The sequence below is a fragment of the Dama dama genome, chromosome 15 (genome assembly GCF_033118175.1).
Source record: "Dama dama isolate Ldn47 chromosome 15, ASM3311817v1, whole genome shotgun sequence".
NCBI lineage: Eukaryota > Metazoa > Chordata > Mammalia > Artiodactyla > Cervidae > Dama > Dama dama.
Window position 1 is genome coordinate 61,662,686 of NC_083695.1, and position 15,979 is coordinate 61,678,664.

Genomic DNA, 15,979 nt, shown 5'->3' on the forward strand with positions numbered 1-15,979 from the left:
ATGATTACATGGAGACTAAACAACATGCTACTAAAAACCAATGGATCAACAACGAAATTAAAGAGGAAATTAAAAAAATATTGAGATTAACAACAATGAAAATATAGCCATACAAAATCTATGGGATGCAACAAAGGCAATTCTTAGAGGGAAGTTCACAGTGATATAGACTTTCCTCAAAAAACAAGAAAAATCTCAATTTTTTAAAAATTATTTTCTTCCTAAAGTCAGCAGAAGGAAGGAAATAATAAAGATCAGAGAGGAAATAAAATAGAGATTAAAAAACAGCAGGAAAAATCAGGAAAACCAAGACCTGGTTTTTGAAAGGATGAATAATATCGACAAACCTCTGGCCAGGCTCACCAAGAAGAAGACAGAGGACCCAGATAAATAAAATAAGAAATGAAAAAGGAGAAATAATAACTGATACCATAGAAATAAAGAAAAATCAAGTAAGATAATAATGAACAACTACATACAAACAAAATGGACTACCTAGAAGAAATGGACAAGTTTCTAGAAATAGACTGCAAAAACTGAATCAAGAAGAAATAGGCCAATCACTACAAGTGAAATATAATCTGTAATTTAAAAAACTCTTTGCAAACAAAAGTCCAGGACTGGACGGCTTCTTTGGGGAATTTCACCAAACACATAGAGAAGAACTTAAACCAATCCTTCTCAAACTCTTCCAAAAGACTGAAGAGTCAGGAATGCTCCCAAAGCCATCCTATGAAGCCACCGTCACCCTGACACCAAAACCAGACAAAGACACTAACAAAAAAGAAAATTACAGGACATATCTTTTATGAACATATATATATATATATGTGCAAAATTCCTCAACAAAGTATTAGCAAACTGAATCCAGCTACACATAAAAAGGATCATGCACCATAATCAAGTTGGATTCATTTCAGGGTCACAAGGACAGTTCAACATATGTGAATTGATCAAGCTGATACATCAACAAAAAAGACAAAACCACATGATCGTCTCAACAGATGCAAAAAAAGTATCTGATACAGTTTAACATCAATTCATGATAAAAATTCACCAAAGTGGGTATAGTGGGAAGATACATCAACATAATAAAAGTCATTTGTGACAAACCCACAGCCAATGTAATACTAAATGGTGAAAAGCTGAAAGCTTTCTTGCTAAAGCTGGAACAAGACAAGGATGTACACACTCATCACTTCTACTGAACACAGAACTGGAACTCCTAGTCACAGCAATCAGACAAGGAAAAGAAATAAAACATATCCAAATCAGAAGGGAAGAGGTAAAATTGTCATTCTGTGCAGATAACATGATACTCTATACAGAAAACCCTAGACTATACAAAAACTATTAAAACTGATATATGAATTCAACAAGGCAACAGGATACAAGATTAACATACATAATTCTGTTGTATTTCTTCATACAAATAATGAAATAACAGAAACAGAAAGTAAAAAACAATTTCACTTAAAATCACATCCAAAAACAAACTATGAATAAACAATCAAGAAAGTGAACAGATTTATATGCTGAGAACTATACATTAACAAAAAAAATAGAAGATGATTCAATAAAAATGGAAAAATATCCCCCACTTTTGGATTGGAAGAATTAATATAGATAAAATGGCCATACTACCCAAAGCAACATACAGATTAATGCAGTGCCTATCAAATTACCCACATTTTTCACAGAACTACAACAAATAATCCTAAAACTTATACGGAATCACAAAAGACTCAGAATTGACAAAGTAATCCTGAGAAAACAAACCCACACACCTGTGGTCAATTAATCTTTGACAAAGGAGGCAAGAATATACAATGGAGAAAAGACAGTCTCTTCAGCAAAAAGTATTGGGAAAACTGGATAGCTGCATGTAAATCAATGAGGGTAGAACAGTCCTTCATACCACCCACAAAAACCAAATTCAAAATGGCTTAAAGACTTAAATACAGACGATATACCAAAAAAATTCCTAGAAGAGAACATAGGCAAAACATTCTTTGAAATTAATTGTAAAAAAAAACAATAATAAAAAAAAAATTAAAAAAAAGAAATTAATTGTAACAAATTTTTCTTAGGTTAGTCTTACAAGGAAAAAGAAAAACAAAAATAAACAAATGAGACCTAATTAAACTTAAAAATTTTACAAAGTAAAGGAATCCATAATCAAATGAAAAGACAATCTACGGAATGGGAGAAAATATTTGCAACGATGACACCAACAAGAGCTTAATTTCCAAAACATACAAACAGCTCATATAGCTCAGTAACAAAAACTAAAAAACCCAATCAAAAAATTGGCAGAAGACCTAAACAGACCCTTCTCCAAAGATATACAGATGGCCAGCAGGCACATGAATCAACATCACTAATTATCAGAGAAATGCAAATCAAAACTACAATTAGGTATCACTTCACATCAGTCAGGAAGGCTATCATCAAAAAATATACAAATTATAAATGCTGGAGAGGCTGCGGAGAAAGGGGAACTCTCCTATACTGTTGGCAGGAATGCCAATTGGTGCAGTCACTATGGAAAAAATACAGAAGTTCCTTAAAAATCTAAAAATTGAGCTACTACATGATCCAGCAATCTCACTCGGGCATTATCCAGAAAAAACAAAAACTCTAATTCAAAAAAATACATGCACCCCAATGTTCGTAGCAGCACTATTTACAACAGTTGAGACACGGAAGCAACCTAAGTGTCAACAACTGAATGGATAAAAAAGATGTGGTGTGTACACATACACATACACACACAGAATGGAATACTAGTCAGCCATTAAAAGAATGAAGAAATGTCATTTGCAGCAACAGAGATGGATACTATCCAACTATTAACCTAGATATTATCATACTAAGTAAAATAGACAAATATATCATTTTCATGTGAAATCTAAAAAATAGTACACATGAATTTATTTACAATACAGAAACAGACTCATACAGAAGAACAAATTTATGGTTACCAAAGGGGAATGTGGGGAAGGGATAGATTAGTAGTATAAAATTATATATATATATAAAATTTTATAAAATTATAAAATTACACACCATCATATATAAAATAAACAAAGATTTATTGTATAGCACAGGGAACTATATTCAATATATTATAATAACCTATCACACAAAAGAATTAAAATATATATATATAACCAAGTCAATTTGCTATATATCAGAAATACAGTATTGTAGATCAAATGTACTTCAATTTTTAAAAAACTACTTTAATATTAACTAAAATAAAATATAAAGCAGGAAGGGCAATTTGTCATTACTGACAATGATGAGAGCTAGTTTTACTAGAATAGACAAAGACATGTTAATATAAAAGAATATGTGCTTCTGCTGCTTTATAAATGGTGATCAGTTTGAAAAATAAAGCCTACCAATTTCAAACATCATTTGTGAAACAAGACAATACTGTGCACTGTCAAATCATTCATTATAATCACTAAGGGCTCTGGATTAGAGTCAGGATAAAACAAGATCCAGTAGCCACTTGTGTTTAATTTTAGACTTTTCATGTTTCAGCTCACACAGAGGCGCCCTTGACTTAGAGGCCCTTTGTAAATTCCATAGGTATACAGGTTAAATGGTCCAACTGATATTTCATAGACGCAGAACAACCTAGACTTGAATTAGCATCTTAAAATAAGAATATGGGGCATAACAGTATATTAAAAAATAATACTGTATATGAATAAAAACCTATAAATACATGGAAGGCATACCTTATTTTCTTTGTATCTGCTGAGATCTGCTATGCAGTATTCCTTGAATAATTTATCATAGTATTTCTTTGCAAGTCTCTTCTCCCTAGATTCATTAAAAAAATATAAATCTTATATATTTAGAAATTCAATCACTGTTCACTACTTGGAAGCAATGTCAAAAAAGGCACATGATAAAAACATTCATGTCTTAAAAGAGGTCTATATTTACATGTGCATAGAGTATCTGAATATTAACTATTAGTAGTGAGTCACTAGGGAGGGCAACTGGAAGGCTGATAGTCAAAGATGAAAAGGAAACTTTATTTTTTATCCTCTGTAATGTTTGAATTTTTAAAACCATTTTTAGGTTTTACAGTTTCCCAAAATATTTTTAAAATTTTAAAAGCAGCATATTACAACAAATAATATTGTAAAAGTGTTATAAATTATTTTTTAAATACAAAGTCAAGCAATGAGAAGCTAAAATTGTTAACAATTACCCAAAGAATCAAACCAAATTCAATAACTGGAGTCATGGTTTTATGTCCTCGATTCAAAACTGTTCCATTCAGGGGCCAAATGTTTTGCACAGGTGGACAAAGCAAGAAAACACTCAGGGAACAGGAGAGACAGGACTATAGCATTTGATGTATTATGTCTCACATGGCTACAATTACCAATTCATGTCCATTTCATCCTCCTCATTCCATAGGAATCTATGATTTTCTCGTATAACATCCATGTCTGTCTTGTCATTTTCCCTGAAAAACCAATTTCAATGTGAACACAAAATTAGTCAAATTTAAGTTAAACAGTTGTGTAAAGTTTTGAGCACCTGAGTAAAAATAAGATACATAAAGATAGTTTTATATGAAGCATATATATGTATATATTTACTAAAAGTATTTCAATATTTTCAAAAGGCAGTTATAAAAAATGTGCTGCTACACAAACAACTTGAATGGATAAGGAACCCACCCATTTCGAGTGCTGGTTCAATTATACGAAGGGTGGTAAATTACCAAAGCTAGAATGAAAAATCTGAATAAACACTAAATGGACAAGGAAAATGAATGAAAATTTAAGTTTCAAAATCTGAAATCAGTCAGCAACACCATCCTATTGGGATCTAATGTTTAAAATACATGAAGAACTTTGGCACACCTCATTTTACTACAGCTTCTAAGAAAGACTGAGTAAAGAAGGAAGAGATCTGAAGATGATTTTTTAAGATGACAGCAGTTTAGGGGTAGAAAAAGGGACTGCTGGAGAACATAGCCTAAACTGAGAGAAAAGTTTGGGATAGATGAGATGGTATTGGGAGTTTTTTAGGGCTTTACCAACTCAGAAAATCATTAAACCAAGAGAGTAAAATCCACACAAAACTAAGTGGCTCTGATAGAAGAGCCTCAGATATAAGAAGGAATTTCATGTGTAGGAAATGTAAGAGTGAGGTCTCTTGTTTGCCTTACCTTTTAAAAAGCAATCCAAGCCTGAGGTTTAAAAAGTTCATTATTTCAAAAATCCTTGTGGAAAACAAAAACCACTGAAAATCAGGCACATGAGTATTCCTCACATGCTGTTATTGCCCGATCAGATCTGGCTCAGCAGGCCAGACCTGGCCCAAGGCCTGTTGCCAGAGAAATTAGTTCTCAAGGAGCTGGTTGGCTAGAAGCTACGTACGGCCTCTCCACTGATGATATAACAACAAAACCAGAATGGAAAGCAGGAGAAAATGAGAAGACACAGCAGCTGAGTCTTCATACCCATCTCCCATTGTAAAATACACTTCATGACACTTACCCCAATCGTCTGAAGTCTTCTTTTTTGCCACCATAATATAAAATATAGTCATTTACAAACTTTGTATGCCTTTGATACTGAAATGCAAAAAATTAAGGATTTTATTTGCTCAAGAGTAGTTCTGTGTCAATGACATATTAGTGAGTAGGGGGAAAAAGCATAATGAGTCCACTTAGTTTTTTTAAAATATGCATACTATAGATGGTTATAAATAAAAAAATCTAAAAGGGTAAATATTAAATTGCTAAGAGTGAACACTAGAGTAGAGGGACTTTCACTTTCTATTGAATACTCTTTATATTGCTATTGAACGTTTTCAGGCAATAACTCTAGGGAGAAGGACAGTTTCCTATTCTATTGCTGAACTGCATACAGCCTCACACCACCATTCATTTTAATCATCATGATATGAAAAATAAATTATAGTTTCTAAAGTTAAAGGCAAGGAGTAGAATTTAACTTCCATTATTATAAAATATAATTTAGCTATTTTGGTAACAATAAAGACTCCAAAATAGAAAATATAACTTTTATAATATTAAGTCCTGAGGCTTTCAAAAAGAATATAAGAAATTAGATGTTATTTTTTATGCTCTCTTTTAATATCCAATAAGCTACAGTCATGTTTGTTTTCAATGCAATATAATAAGATATATGAGCATTTTACTTCTTGTTTTAAAAAGCTCAATGGTATTCTCTCTAGAGCTGAACACACATACAACAGAACTGACATAATATTGTCTGTGACTACATCCTATTATGTTTGCTTTCCTAGTAGCTCAGCAGTAAAGAATCCACCTGTATTGCAGGAGACGTGGGTTCCATCCCTGGATCAGGAAGATCCCCTGGAGAAGGAAATGGCAACTCATTCCAGTATTCTTGTCTGGGAAATTCCAGGGACAGAGGGCCCTAGCAGGCTACAGTCCATGGGGTCACAAAAGAATAAGGTGAGTGAGTGACTGAGTGACTAACATTTTCACTTTCACACCCAATTATACTAAAGATAAACAGTGATTTAATTGATCACAATGTATTCTAATAGAATAGCGAATCAAAACGTAATTCCAAAATGGGCAACAAAGCAATTAACATTTCAGAAGAGAAAAAAAGAAAAACCAGATACCCAGAGATCTGGGTTCTAGTTCTCAGTTTAATCACTAACTGGTCATGTGACACTGGCAAGTCACTAAATCATTCAGGACTCGGGTCAGCAAACTTTTTCTGTAAATAGTAAAATATGCAGGCCATATGGTCTCTTGTCAAAACTACTCAGCTCTGCCATTTTAGCATGAAAGCAAGCACAGATAATATCTAAATGAATGAACATAGCTGTGTTCCAAAAAAAATTTTATTTACAAGAACAAGTGGTAGGTGGGATTTTGCTTCCAGGAAGATGGAGCAAAGACATATAATTAACCCTTAAACAGGACAGATAGAGGTATCTACCTCTGCTAGGTCCGAAATCTGCATATAATGTACAGCCAGCCTTCTGCATTTGTAGATTCAACTAACTGCAGATCGTTAGTACCACAGTAAAATAAATACCCTTACTTACACAAGTAACACAGTAAAACAAAAATCCTTATATAAGTGGACCCACACAGTTCAAACCCTGTGTTTTTCAAGGGTCAATTGCACTTCTTCCTATTCCTCTGAGAACTAAATACCTTGGAAATTATATATAAAACAAACATAAGAAGACTCTGAAAGGTAAAGAGAAGGCAGACCAGCTAAGAATCTCAGGATTCATGGTATGACATGGTAGTGAGTTCCCCAGGTTTTCTTTTGGCTTAGTAAATCCTAGACCTGGAGGCAAAGAAGCTGGCAACACGGAAATAGCAAAAAAAAAAAAAAAAAATTCCAACAAAAGGCTGTTGCCTCTAACAAAATAACCAGGAGAGAGGCAGCCTAACAAGATAATTTGTAGGCAATAACTACTCTACTCTAGCAAACATTTCAGAAAATGTATAACCCCAACCTCCACCTACTCCAAAAAAGGGGATCTGGACTTTCACACTATCAGACAGTAACTAGATGCCCCAACACCTCCAACTGAATGGTGTGTAATAGAAGGCACAGCAGATGTTGAAAGTTAAAGGAACAAGGGGCAGATGGCATCCATGGGAAAGCTAACTTACTGGGTTAGGAGATAAGTGGAATAAATAAATTGGTGACAAGAACTTCTATAACTTAAACAATCAGGAAAAATGAAGTGACACTGGTTATCTACAGAATAGCAAGTATATCTAATTGCCACCTTCTCCTTATCTCTATGCTGACCATAGTTATAAATACCCCCAAATATTTTCATTCTCTAATATTTCCAAAGGTAATATGGATGTCTAGTGGTAGAAGCTAGTGTAACTAAGCCCACAGCCTCACCAAAGAGCTAGGCTAAGACACGGCTGGAACAGGGAAACAAGGTACAGCTTAAAGCCAGCCCTAAGCTACGCCTGCAACGTGACGCCGCAACAGGCCTGCGATAGTTCACAAACAGATCTATTTTTAAATACCAGTTTTATAAGAACTTAAAGAGCTAAGAACCAGGTCAGAAAAGAGTGACAGTTAAGATGAGACTAAAGATAAGAGTAAAAAAAGAGAAACGTCGATAGCTTGGCAAAAACAGGTTGGAAAAATATACGCAAATGCATGGACTTTGTAAACCTATTTATAGGAAATTAGTAATATATTTGATTATTTTTTGTTTCTAAATCTTTCTTACACATTAGTAAAAAGAGAACTGTACTCAAAAGTATAAAAGGCAAAATTCCACATCAATAAACACTTATCTTATAAAATTTACATCTAACTTCACAAGATTTTATGAAATAAGTATTAGGTGCTCAGTCATGTCCAACTCTTTGCAACCCTGTGGGCTGTAGCCCGCAAGGCTTCTCTGTCCAAGAGATCCTTCAGGCAAGAATACTGGAGTGGGCAGCCATTTCCTTCTCCAGAGGATCTTCCTGACCCAGCGATCGAACCCAGGTCTCTCCTACATTGCAGGCAGATTCTTTACCATCTGAGACACCTGGAAGGCAGCAGACTTTAAAAACTGTATTAGTCATAAAATCTAGGAATATAAAAAGGATACAGCATCCATAGCTATGAGATGAAACCTTCTATTTCTTGCTTCTTCCCTGTTAAGAAAAATTTTAAACAAATTCAAATGTCTGTATTTAATGAATATAATCAAACAACCAACATCTTAAAGAAAAAAAAAGTAATTTAATTTGAAGTATCATACCTATCCAGCAATTCTGCTGCAACTTGTTTATGAACCACCTTTCCATGTTTCTCTTTCTGAAATGGCTTTTTGAGTAGTAAATCATCTTCAACTGTCCTGATTTGTTAAGAAGAAATATTATTAGAAAAGTTCATTCTTTGCAAAGGGTGTTTCCTGTTTCTTTATTATTTTCCTAATTGGAACATGTTTTAAAGAATTCAACTCTTATTAAAGATTCATTGATCTTTAATGAGACATTTTATGTCTTCTTCAACAGTTTAATTAATATCTTAACTTAAATATTTAATACCTATAAAATGGAGAAGATGAGACTAACAAATGCATGTGCTCTGGTGCCATACCATCTAGGGTCCTTGGTTCAAATTTTGGCTCTGTCATTTACTATCTTAAATTACTTAAATCTCTGTGTGCCACAATTTCCTTGTTTGCAAAGTAGAGATAATAAAGCTTTCAACAATTGATAACATGAAAAAAGAAGGGCTAACTATAGATGATATACATTATAGGTGTTCAGCCCTAGTTAGATAAACAGGTATAATCCTAGAGTACACAAGACTATCCAATTAATTTGCTCAAATTCTATTCTAACAAAACAATATTTCTCAATAAAAAATGTTGGAAATGCAAAGCATTTTCATTACATAAATATATAATTTATCACATAATTATTTCTATTCTTTTGGTTATCCATGAAGACTGAGTACCCAACAAAAGTGTCCAGTCCCAATTAGTTGCTTAATATATTGCTTGAGTGTGAAATAATAAACCAATTTTTGTTAAGTTTGGCTAACATGAATCAGTCAACCACTCCTAAGTTAACAGATAAAATTACTATCCATTAAGCACTGAAAGCTGAACATAATACCCCTAAACACAGCTACTCCACCAAGACAAAGCCTCCTTTTAAGGCTCAGGCTTTATTCGCTATCAGTTTTTATCCCTTTCATTCAATAAAAACTTCCATGCACTCCTTCTTCTGGCCACTTAGTCTGCTCATTCACAGAATCTTAAGAATCGCACTGCATCACAATCTCATCCTCCACACTAAACTCATTTTGAAGTCAAGTACTAAAAAAGGGACCACCAACCAAGCGCCTTCTTAGCTATGACAGTCACAAATAGAGGCCTTGACAGTTGAATGAAAAATACATGCAATAGAGAAATTTTAAAGCTTTAATTGATTTCCTTTGTTTCCCTTTCCACAAATCCCTTCACAACATAAATATTATTTTATCTTTCACACAACTGTTCTCAAATTTTGGAGTCAATTCATTATAGTTTAATGAACAAAAATTCATTCAGTAGACAGCACTGTTGTCTTCACATGTAAACATAATCCAAAAACTTTAAATATTATTTATTTATATCCCATCTCAATCTAGAAAGGATGAGCAATATAGATCAATAAAAAATTACTTACCTTTTTTTCCTTTTGCTAGATTCTCCACAGTGTTCATCATCACTAAAATCAGAGTCATAGCCTCCGTGACCATGCATCTATAAAGAAGTACAGTTACTTAGAACTTAAGTTATCCATAGTTTTGGAAACAGAAAAGTTCAAATATGTTATCCTTAAAAGCCACAATAGTTTTAAAGGATTGTGGTAGGTGTATCAGGGGCTATCTAGCCATCTAAAACTCTCATTCACTTTGAAATAACAGCTTACCCTTCAGAATATGAATCAATATTTTTCACCTTAATACTAACAAGGGAAGCTACTCTTTTACCTTTCCATTTAAAACCAGGACTAGAAGCTGCCAAGTCACTACATAAAAGGTTCAGCAATGCGTTACTTCTTTTTGATTCAGAGTAACAGTTGCTGTGCATTTATCATCAACTTTGTTCCAGACATTATACTAGTTTATTTACAAACACTGCTACTAATTCTGCAAGTTAGGAACTATACCCTCCATTTTACAGATGAAGAAATCAAGGACAAAGTTAAGCAAATCAATTATACAGAGGAAATATATGGCATGGCTAAGGTAATCTACTTGATTCTTAAGCCTATGATCTCAACTATTACAAATTGCCTGTCTGGAATTTTCTAACATTTTGATTACTACATTCCATTAGACTTACTGGATTTGTGAACAGTACATGAGCAACTGATAAAAAAATTCCCCAACTTCTTTCATGAATTCCTTTTTCTTTTAAACCTAGTTTCTTAAAGGTAAACCACCTTGTCCTTTGCTCTAGACAACTTTCTCTTGTTTCTATTCATTTTTAAATAAAAATTCTTAGGAATACTAAAAGATCTCAATTGTCACTCAGATATGTTAGAATCAGCTCCTGGTCTCAGCATTACACTGAATTTGGAACGTAAATTAACAGGGGAGGAACGGATTATTTGACTATTTGTCATAAATACCAATTCATACAGATATGAGGAACCAGTCCAGATAAAATGATATGTCAAATTTAAAAATTCTAATATTCACTACAGCAAGTACAGTAGAAAAAGGAAAGAACTTCCTAAACTTCATTGCACTAGATCCAAGACAAAAAGTATGTTTCTAGTTATAGCTTCCTTAAATAAATTACTACATCTCTTTGGGCTTCATCTGCTAAATAAGGTGGCTGCATCAAACAATCTTTAAATCCTTTGAGTGTGATCTTTATTATTCCATTTTCAAACTTACGTGTATGGGTGTCTATTTCTCTTCCCTGTTCCACAGAACTCTAGAGAGGAAGGCCCTAGCCAAGGTTGAGATGGTTTAGGGCAGTTTCCACTTTACTCTTGCTTACATATAAGACACATCTAGATCTCACACACCTTTTATCATGCAAACTACTTGCTTCAGCTGTTTTATCACATAGACTCAAACCATACCAGCCTCTCACTCCTTATGTCCTCACTTTCTTCACAGGGGTAGAAATTTCGTCGGGAGCTTAGAGGTTAAGTTCTAGGGTCAGCCTGCCAGAACGCAAATCCTGTCTTTGCACTTTTCATATCTTTCTTTGGGCATGCTCCTTAACCTCTGGGAACCTGTTTCCTCCTCTATAAAGTGATGCTAGTAAAAGTACCAGTCTCACAGGGCTAGTCAATAAGTGAGCTACCACATAAAACGAGTTTTAGAACAGTGTCAGGTACAGTAAAACCCTATTAATGTTAATTACTATTACCATCATCACCTTGTTCCCACACCCTCCTACCCTTGCACCCCGTCTCGTCTTTTATTCTCATCCATCGCACACCCATCTGAATTCATTGACTGCATTAAAAAGCTCACTCACTTTAGGCTACGAGTCAACTGACAAGGACCGAGAGAAATTCGAGAAGGGAGACGCGCGGTGTCTCCAAAATCTGCCATTAAAGAAAAAAAAACAACAACAATCAACTAGTAGCATATGAGGCACAAGTTTCGAAGTCCTTCTCCCCGATCCCAAATACACTCAAGGCCCGCCTCACACACCCCTTCCCCTCCTCCCTGCTCTGCCAAGTGCGCTCGCTGAGTCGTCGTTCCCTCTTTTGCCCACGTCTGCAGCGACAACCCACGGCCTGAGCGAGCCGCTGCAGCACCAGCCGCGTCGCCCCTGCCGTGAAGCCTCTCCACAACAGCCACCACGGTTAGCGACACCGCCGCCGCCGCTCCCCGCCTCTACCTACGGGTCCCGACTGGTCGCTGCTTCCGGTTCGGCGCGGCTGCGTGTTTCACTTAAATGACACCGTACCCGGGCGCCCAGACCTTGTGCTACAGTTAGGACAGCCCCGGGAAACAAAGGCACCGGAAGAACAGGGCCGGGAGGGAAGGCAGAGGCTTCCGGCTTCCCCGAAGTCGCAGAATTCGTTTTTTTTCTCCTGGGCCTCCTTTCATTTCCCTCTCGGGAGCCCGGCATCTAAAATCGCGTGGCACTGCTCATACTAAGCCCCCGCCCCTCGTTTGAAAATTTGTTTCGTTGTAGGAAAAAACTCTTCCTTAATATCACCTGCCGTCCTCTTTCTAGTAACCTTAGTAACGCCTCCTCTCAGCACGCTCGCTGAGCTTCTTAGTCTCCGATCTGCCGCCTCCGCCACCCCCGCCCCCCACAAAAACAGTTCTCATAATTAGAACAAAAATAGCTTTTCATCGCTTCACCACCCACACAGTAGATACCATTCCAAATGTAGTCCTGATGGCAGAGGAGCTCATCGAATATGCCAGGAGAGGAAGAAGAAAGAGTGGGTAGGGCCGACTTAACAGACTCGCAAATTCTCTTCAGAGAAGTGACTTGGCACAGGTGAAAAGGGATCTAAATAATTACTTTAAAAAGAAAGAAAAGAAAAAGGCAGACGGGAAACATTTTAAGCTCTGCCGTGTTTTCCCTTTTCTAAATTATGATGCCCCATTCTGTTTTGCAGCTTAGTTACTGAGTTCGTGTCTTATCCCCGCTCCGGCTCATGTTATTATTCATCTTTGCTTCCTCCTTGGTACCCAGCGCAGTTCCTTGGAAATTACGCGCGTCAATTAGCTATTTGTTGAAAACTGAACTGGCATGCCGCTGACTTTCACGAGAGGCTCATTATAGCAAAAACCTTAGCACGTAACACTCACCACTTTACATCTTTTAACTAAATGGTGGATAACAATATCTATCCGTTCAAGCCACATCTATCCCTGACAGTAAATTACAGATTCATCCTGCTTTACACATGCAATGAATATGATCTTAAAAAAAATCTGTAAGTTAAATTATTGTAAATTCAATTTCAAAATGCAATCGGATTAAACTTCAATAAAACGTTTATTAAAATATTTAAAGCAGTACGGCAGAAACCAATAAATGTAAAGCAATTATCCTCCAATTAAAAATAAATTTTAAAATATTTGAAGCAGCAGGAAGCTTCATGATTTAACATTATATTGAATTATTTTGTCAAGAAGTTCCTTTTTTAGTAAATATCTGAAATATCTACTCAGTTCTTTTGTTTATTATTGATAAAACCAAACACACCTGTGTGAGCTTGCTAAGTTGCTTCAGTGGGGTTGGTCTCTGTGCAACCCTATGGATTGTAGACCTCCGGGCTCCTCTGTCCATGGGCTTCTACAGGCAAGAATACTGGAGTGGGTTGCATGCCCTCCTCCAGGAGATCTTCCAGACCCAGAAATGTGGAACCCATATTTCTTATGTCTCCTGCATTGGCAGGTAGGTTTTTTACCACTAGCACCACCTGGTATTCAATTTACTTTCTACCAATATTTGATCTTTAATAGCATTTTCTACCATTCTTAGTATTTTTTTGTCTGTTGCTTCATTTTACTCTTACAACAACCTGTGCTGCATGCAGTATTATTAGCCCCATTTTGCACCTAAGAAATAGAATCACAAAACTCAGAGCCACAGGCCTGGTGAGGGGTTAGAATTGGGAATACTTATTTCTCTACAAGACTCAGTTTTCTCCTTGTCTCTCTCTCAAAATTCTTTCTCTCTCTTTCTTTTTTAACTCACTAATTGTATGAGAAATAGCTTCTGGTTCTAACATTTGAAGAATTTCAGATCTGTTGTTACCAGATCATTCAGCCAAAGATTTGTATTTCTCTGTTTGAGGCAGCAGTTATTGAAAGAGAGAAAATAGAAAATGCATGCTAGGGATAGATCACATAATCTGAACTAAAACCAATTAATACAGGAGAAATAACCTACCTGATCAGGAAATCTCAAGTTAGCAATTACAACTCAACAACTAAAAAAATAATATTTATCAGGTGTCTGCTTTGGACAGAGCACTGTCCTAGTCATCAGGGTTACAAATATGTAAAAGTCACTCCTTACTCTCCAAGTATGACTAATGACAAAGAAAGAATATATAGAAAAATAACAACAAAATAGTCTATCAGTATGAGGTGCCTGGTAAACGGCATGAACCTATGGTTTCCAATCTATAAAATGTGCTGTTTTAATGAATATGAAAATTTATATGGACACCAATGTTGTAGAACTCAAAGCAAAAAATACTACAATAGGTATGTGGTGGGGGTGAGGGAAGTTGGTCCCCACTCCACTCCGTCACCCTTCTCCCCTACACACACACCCTTATTCCCTGCCACTCCCAATGCCTGATGGCGGGGTGGGGTGGGGGGAATGTTGCTTTGAGAAACAGTATAGTAAAGAACTCCACTTCAAAGTCAGCCAGACCCACAATCAAGTCAGGCTTCTGTCACTTACTAGCTAGAAAATCTTGGTTGTTGCTGTTGTTTAGTTGCTCAGTCGTGTCCGACTCTTTTGTGACAACATGGACTGTAGCCCTCCAGGCTCCTATGTTCATGGGATTTCCCAGGCAAGAATACTGGAGTGGGTTGCCATTTCCTTCTTCAGGGGATCTTCCCAACTCAAGAATCAAACACGCATCTCCTGCATTTGCAGGCGGATTCTTTTACCACTTGTCCACCAGGGAGGCCCAGGAGATCTTGGGCAAGTTTTTAATTAAGTCTTAATTTCCTCACCTATAAAATGGAAATACTAGTACTCATAGTGGGTTATGAGGTTTGAAACAAAACAATGCAGCTAAAATGCCTAGAATGATGCATACTTCATATTAAGAATATAATATATGCTTTACTTGAGGAAAGTAGCATTTATTGAGGAAATTATTATTTTTTTTAACTTATTGGCTGCATGTGGGATCTTAGTTCCCTGAAGTGAAGTGAAAGTCGCTCAGTCGTATCCTACTCTTTGCGACCCCATGGACTATACAGTCCATGGAATTCTCCAGGCCAGAATACTGGAAAGGGTAGCCATTCCCTTCTCCAGTGGATCTTCCCAACCCAGGGATCAAACCCAGGTCTCCCACACTGCAGTTGTATTCTTTACCAGCTGAGCTATCAGGAAAGCCAGCGATCAAATTCGCCCCCTGCATTGGAAGCATGTAGTCTTAACCACTGGACCACCAGGGAAGTTCCTGAGGAAATTCTTATGATTTAACAATTAACTGCTTCTTGAGTATGGCCTAGAAACAGATCCACATTTATATAATATCATGATTAATGGCATAGGTTTAAGTATGGACTTCTTAGTAAATAGTTCTGAGCAAATTTAATATTATGGTTAAAAAAAAAAACCCTCATTCCTAACTTGATTCACACCACACATATTAGTCACCTTCAAAAATAACATGAAAACCTCTTCATGATATTCCAGGATCTCTTCCTTAGGGCAGGAGAAATTTTCTTACGTAAGATATACAAAGGGCTAACCACAAAGTACAAAAATAAAGTGC

The 15,979-nt window shown here is 36.0% G+C and overlaps 1 protein-coding gene across 4 annotated transcripts in view; it reads right to left on the bottom strand.

The window, feature by feature from the left end:
• Positions 1-12,412, bottom strand: part of LOC133070258 (protein FRA10AC1) — a 34,646-nt gene extending 22,234 nt beyond the window's left edge. The window contains exons 1-8 of one of the 4 annotated variants that reach the window (XM_061162208.1): positions 12,392-12,412; positions 12,019-12,088; positions 10,202-10,278; positions 8,782-8,877; positions 8,629-8,674; positions 5,538-5,614; positions 4,412-4,495; positions 3,753-3,837 (exon numbers count right to left, since the gene is read on the bottom strand). In XM_061162208.1, the coding sequence (XP_061018191.1) occupies positions 3,753-3,837; positions 4,412-4,495; positions 5,538-5,614; positions 8,629-8,674; positions 8,782-8,877; positions 10,202-10,278 (465 nt within the window). In that variant the 5' untranslated portion in view covers positions 12,019-12,088; positions 12,392-12,412. Of the gene's footprint in view, positions 1-3,752; positions 3,838-4,411; positions 4,496-5,537; positions 5,615-8,628; positions 8,675-8,781; positions 8,878-10,201; positions 10,279-12,018; positions 12,089-12,197 lie in introns of all 4 variants that reach the window. The other 3 variants (XM_061162209.1, XM_061162207.1, XM_061162206.1) reach the window with 3 other exon arrangements.
• Positions 12,413-15,979: the final 3,567 nt, after the last annotated feature.